The sequence below is a fragment of the Labeo rohita genome, unplaced genomic scaffold, assembly GCF_022985175.1.
Source record: "Labeo rohita strain BAU-BD-2019 unplaced genomic scaffold, IGBB_LRoh.1.0 scaffold_569, whole genome shotgun sequence".
Lineage (NCBI taxonomy): Eukaryota > Metazoa > Chordata > Actinopteri > Cypriniformes > Cyprinidae > Labeo > Labeo rohita.
The window spans coordinates 4831-11299 of NW_026129492.1; the positions used below are offsets into that span (position 1 = coordinate 4831).

A 6469-nucleotide genomic window follows, 5' to 3' on the forward strand; every position below is an offset into this window, starting at 1 on the left:
GTCTGGTCTGCCTGTGATTATAAATGGCTCTAAATGAAGAAACTCCCTGTCTCCACAGACCAGTTTCAATTCAGACTGACAATCCACTTCCCTAGGGTGTCACTTAGCCAGTTTGAGGACTGGCTGGCCAAAAGTTCAGACATGACCAGGTTTGTCTTTAATTTGGAATAGCTCTAAATAAGAAAACTGTCAATCTGAATTGAAATTGTTCTGTGGAAACATTGTGTTTCTTTCTTAGAGCTTTCCAAAATCAAAGACAAAACTGGTTGTATATGGGTGGTTGACTGTCAATCTGAATTGAAACTGGTCTGTGCAATCAGGGAGTTTTTTTTTTTAGAGCTCTACAAAATCAAAGACAAAACTCATTATATATGAGTTTTTGGAGGGCTATTATTATGAAATTCTACATCAGATAGTCCTAAAACTGGCTGAGGGTCAAACTGGGGTGGTGGACTGTCAATCTGAATTGAATCTGGCCTGTGCAATGGGAGTTTCTTTTTAGAGCTCTCCAAATTCAAAGACACAACTTGCTATATATGAGTTTTTGGAGGGCTTTTTAATGTAATGCTACATCAGATAGTCCTGAAACTGGCTGAGGGTGAACAAAACAGTGTTCTTTGATGACTAATCTGAACACCTCTGATCATTGCATTCATAAATTCACTTTATGAAACTTGTATGATTAGTTGAATTTAGCAGCTGAGCAGATGTGCTGCGCGCACTGAACGTTCTAATAATGCCTGTGTGATTATATCAAATATAGAAATATTATTCGGCTATTTTTTGTCTTTTGGAAGATGCATTCAAAGTCCACTTGGCTCAAAAATCGTTTACTTTCACTTTCAATGGGCATGACGCCTCTGTTTCTTTATGTTCTTCTGTCACTCACAATCCAAAAATGAGTGAATGAATTACATAATGCTAAAGTGTGTGCAGTGTAAACCAACAGGAGACGACAGTTGTCATTACCTGTACTGCACTAGAAGGGCAGTTTTATAAAGGCCTTTATTATTATTATTATTATTATTATTATTATTATTATTATTATAACTTTTTTTGTTGTTTTGTTAAATCATAATTTGAATGACAGCAGGGTACGGTATCCTGTAAGTCTAAACAAACTGTTTGATATGTTTTTAAAGTTAGTTTCATTTTATTGTCAAAACTGGCAGGCGTCTATAATTAATGTGGAATGTAACTATGATACTATGTACTACTGTAACTATGTCTATCAGCATTGAGACAACGCATGACGCGTAAGGCGTGACAGAATGTTTCTTTTAAATGACCTGATTTATCATTAACTGGTCTGGGGAAAGACTCAGTCACTGTCAAATTTCACTTTCACTTCACACTACAGAATAACGCTAAATATGTTCCGACTCTTCCAGGAAACGGATCAAAACTTTGAGAGTGTTGCCATCTGGGGCTTAGTAAAAAAATAAAGAAGGTAAAATAAACTTATAAAACGTTACGACTTGTAAATAATGCTGAATGAATGCTTGTTGTGCATAAAATAGATCACGCAGCGTTGCATCAACCAGATACACAGAGCGCAGTCGGTGTAGGTTGCAAAATGTTTATTAGGCCACTGATATGGTGTTGAAGGTTATTTAACTCATTGCCAGAGAATGACAGTTTTAAAACTTAAAAGGAAACAGAAGAGCATAGCAATAAATTGAAATGGTAGTTGGTTCACGTCAATATCTGCGCTACTATTGGAAATCAGTAGCTGTAATCATCCAGGTCTTCTGGGATTAATGGTTTCACTTTTCAAGTGGAGTCTTTAACCTTGTTATAATCTGAATTTGTAAATGTATATTTGTTTGTATGAAATATTTAAAAAGTATATATTGGAAACACGAAGAAAAACTAATAAAAAACATTATAATCTGTTACGAAATGTTGAACAAATTTAGTTTAGGGATAGATTTGTGGAACGCTGAAAATATATAAACTTTTTTTTTTTCTTTTGTCAACCATTAAAACCTGCTGATATAAGGAGCATTAACTAAAATTCTTAGTCCCATGCACATCATGATGAACTTATCATAAATATGTATGTATGCTCCGCCCAATGCTGCATAAAATCCGGACACCGGAGATTTCCAGGCGATTGTACAGCGTGGTCAAAACTAGCTGAACTACCATCTACATGACCGCATCAAAGCAAAAGGAAAAGGGCTTTTACTGCACTGAACCAAAGTTCTTTTTTTCTGAAGAAAGGTGGTCCAAATGAAGCTTCTCGTTGTTTTGGCCTCAGCGTGTGTTTTACTACACCGTGGTAAGACGTATTTTTTTTTTTTTATAGTGTACACACTTTCAGTTATATATATATATATATATATATATATATATATATATATATATTATAGCATTTGTGATGACGCTGTTCTGTCATAATATGAAATATGTGAAATATGACAAAATCCTATGACAAAAACCTGCAATAATTAATACAATATCTAAATAATACAATTATTTTTTTTATATTATATTATATTATATTATTATAACATTTGTTGTTCTTATTATATATATATATATATATATATATATATAGGGTGTTGAACTTTTTTCTTCTGCGTTCTGCTGTACAGACGTGAATTTACATTTCCTTCAGTCTGACGCTTTTGGTGTGAAAGGGCTATTACATTTGACAAAAATATAACTTCTATATATATATATATATATATAAAGCGAGCCCTGCCCAGATTAAAAAAGTAACACAGATATAATGCATTACTTTCCATAAACAGTAACTAACTAATTAGATGCTTTTAAAAATGACTTTTCCTAACACTGGCACCAATATTCTAGAAGTGATTTATAATTAACTGTTTGTTTCTTCTTGTTTCAGGTGTGTTTGGTGTTGAAGAAATTACATTGTTTGTGGTGCAGGGAGATTTTGTCAGTCTACACACTGGTGTTAAAACAAACCAACAAGACCGAATTAGATGGTATTTTAATGACATTCGCTTAGCACAAATCACTGGAATACTCTGCAAGACCTGTACAGATGTTCATTGTGATAAGATATTCAGAGACAGACTGGAGCTGGACAATCAGACTGGATCTCTGACCATCACAAGCATAATGACCTCAGATGCTGGACTTTACAAATTGAAGATTTTAGACAGCCCCAGCAGTGAAAAGATCTTCAATGTTACTGTTCACGGTGAGTCATTTAAAGAATATTTAAAATAATGTGTGTTTAAATCACAACATTATTGTGTTTATTATAGCATACAGAACTAACAGAATTAACCCTACCTAAACACACACCAAAAACTACATAAATGATACAAAGTGACATGATGTGTGGTGGAGTATGGTGTTCCATACTCGGAATTTGCATTTAACCCATCTAAGTGCGCACACATGTACACACACACTCAAATAAGTAGTGAACGCACACAGAACAGTGAGAAACAATTTTTTCTGTAGGAATTGATGAGCAATTGGGGTTTCATCGTCTCAGTCATGGGTACTCAAGGTATAAGGAGCACTGTTCATTCACTCCCCCACCTACGAACTGAGAATTGCATTTACAAGTCATTCTCTCTAACCGTTAGGGAATGACTGTCCACTGTCATTTTGTTATGAATACACCATTTAATTTATTTATTTTTTGGTTCACATCGCAGTGTTTAAAAACAACAAAAAATGCTAGGGCTAGGTAAACAAAAAAAACAAAACAAAACACCAAAAAAATCGATTTCTCAATTTTAAGAGATTCTCATTTGAGATTTGAGATTCTCAATGAACAAATAAATCCCACTTGATCTTTTGGTCTATGCTGTTTTCAGTGCGCCTTCCTTCTAATAAATAGCAATAGGCTAGGTTTTGTGTTGCTTTTGATATGAAACAAAGTCTCAGATTTCAAATTCTGTCCATTTCATTAGGAAATTCAAGCAATAAATAGGCTATTTCAAACAGCCTGTTTTTCAACACAAAACAGGCTAAACGAGACAGAAGATGTAACAGAGAGGAGCTCAGAAAAAAAAACAACTAAAATAATTCATTTTGCAGTTATTTTTGATTCTACTGAATTTCTCAAGATTTAGAAAATTAATATGTGTATTTGTCATCACAACAATTTTTTTTTTTTTTCTTAAAAGGATCCTTCAGTTAAGTGTTGATTTTTGCTTCTTGTGTTTTTGCTATAGATCAACAGAAGACAGTACCAGTGAAGGAGAGAAAAGTGGTCACTTTATATACTGGTGTAGTAAATCCAGATGATTTGATGACATGGTATTTTAATGACATTCTCATCACTGAAATCAATGGGCATCCTAATGAGACCCATAAAGAGAGATTCAGAGACAGATTACAGCTGGACAATCAGACTGGATCTTTGACCATCACAAGCACCAGAACAACAGACTCTGGACTCTATAAACTACAGATCAACAGCAGCAGCAGCAGTATTATTAGGAACTTCAATGTTGCTGTCTTTGGTGAGAATAAGTCATTCAGTTTATACTGATCTTTTCATTTTGTTTTTGATCAGTGGATGTGAGATGCAGTTACAGTGCAGAACTGGTCTGATCTAGCAAGGTTAAAATCTTAGGATTGAATGTTTTGTAGTGAATATGCATTTTCTTACTATGTCCAATCCATTTCTAGCTAAAAGAAAGTAGTTATTCAAAAACGAAAGTACTTCATGGTGACTGTGTATGCAGAAGTGTGATTTTCTATTCATCAGCATTCACATTTACTCTATATTAGATTTGCTGATGATTTACAGTGTTTATTATAAATCAGAGTAATGACAGTCTCCCTCTATTTACTACAGATTCACATGTAGAAACTCCAGCACAGGATTTAATTTTACATGATATGAAAGCAGTATTTGTGGGTGCAGTCCTGTCAACGTTGACCATAGCTGTTGCTCTTGGTGTGACTTTCTGTCTCTGCAAGTCGCATGAAACAAAGCAGAAGTGTAAGTATTAGTATGTGTCAAAATGCTGTTAGTTTCTGTTTGGTTCTGTGACTACAAATCTCCAAAGCAATTCAGCTTACATAAAATAAAATTGAAGAAACAGTAATAAAGGAGAAACAGTATTAGTTAATCATGTGTTTTCAGATTCTTTCTTTGTAAAGTTCAGTTTCAGTTTTATCCAAGCACTTGCAGTGTTGCTGCATACAGTTAAAACGAATAGTGCAAAACAAGTAGATGACATTAAAATAAAATTAATTTACAAGTAAATGAAAAGTAATTACTAAAGTTTGTTGATGCTCTCCATGGTGCTGAAGGTGTCTGTGCTGGGGAGCACCATACCTCTTTCTGGCCACCACACAAAATGGAAAGCACAATAAAAATATGCTGGGGACATATACTACAGTCTGAACATTCCCCTAGTAAACTCCATTATGTTAATTCCAGGTGATTTTTTAGAGTCTAGAGTGGTAGTTTCCTCTGTAATCTCCTATTCTGTAATAGGAAAGTCTAATGGATTGGATTTCTGCATTATTAGTGTTATTGATATTGTTAGTTTTCTTGATTTAATTTCTGTTCTGTATTTTTGTGCTGCTGTAAACACTGAAATGAAGTCAGTATCAGTGATGGAGGGACAAACAGTCACTCTAAAAACAGATGTTACTGAATTATGGAGAGATAATCAGATACAGATATGTTTGTTGCTTTATAGCATAACAAAGCTTTCACTTTATGACAACATCTGTTTAAGATGGTTCAACAGATGTCCTCATTCCAGAATATCTTTCATTTTAAGATATTTGGTGTATTTTAAATCAATTGTTCAAATTAAATAGTGTTTTATGGCAGGTGTAGTAAAAAGTCAAAATAAATAAATGACATTGACCTCAACTGGTTAAAGATTTGATATTAATTATATTATATTTATTTTCTTCACTGGTATGCATTGGTGATTGGTCATTACTATACAGCCGCTGCTAATTTTACTCTCACGAATTAATTTAGACTCTTTTATATCTTTTCCTGTGTTACTCTTTAGGTTCCACTAAAAACAGAAGAAATGACTCTGATGAGTCAGGAACGATTTTACTCTAAGGTTTCCAGCAGCTTCAGTATGAAACTATAACTTTAGGACCTGACATGTGGCCAAGTATGATGTCCCAAAACTCAGAATTTGTGCTCTGCATTTCACCCATCCAAGTGCACACACACACAGCAGTGAAAGGTGAACAAACACTCTGTAAACAAAGAAGCGGATCCACTTTTATTTGAAGGACAACACATGGTCAGACAGAGGGCAGTGGGCAGCCGAACAGCGGCAAACATAATCCAAGACGTAAAACGAAAGAGCAATCCTTATAACAGGCCAGAGTCCAGAAAGGCAGGCGGCGAGACAGACGAAAACGAGAAGACCAGGCGAGAGAACGAAACACTGGGATCTAGGAACACGGGAACTAGGGAACGCTAACAATGAAAATAACAACAACAATACTCCGTGTGGAGAAAGTCCGGGAAAGGGTGATTGAT

At 34.7% G+C, this 6469-nt stretch overlaps 1 protein-coding gene across 1 annotated transcript; it reads left to right on the forward strand.

Annotated features, from left to right (window-relative positions):
- The first annotated feature begins 1379 nt into the window (after positions 1 to 1379).
- LOC127161163 (uncharacterized) lies at positions 1380 to 6173 on the forward strand. The gene is made up of 6 exons (XM_051103809.1): positions 1380 to 1450; positions 2003 to 2284; positions 2861 to 3178; positions 4170 to 4460; positions 4799 to 4945; positions 5982 to 6173. Exons 2-6 carry the CDS (start codon positions 2236 to 2238, stop codon positions 6035 to 6037), a joined length of 861 nt encoding a protein of 286 aa, XP_050959766.1. The 5' UTR covers positions 1380 to 1450; positions 2003 to 2235; the 3' UTR covers positions 6038 to 6173.
- Positions 6174 to 6469: the final 296 nt, after the last annotated feature.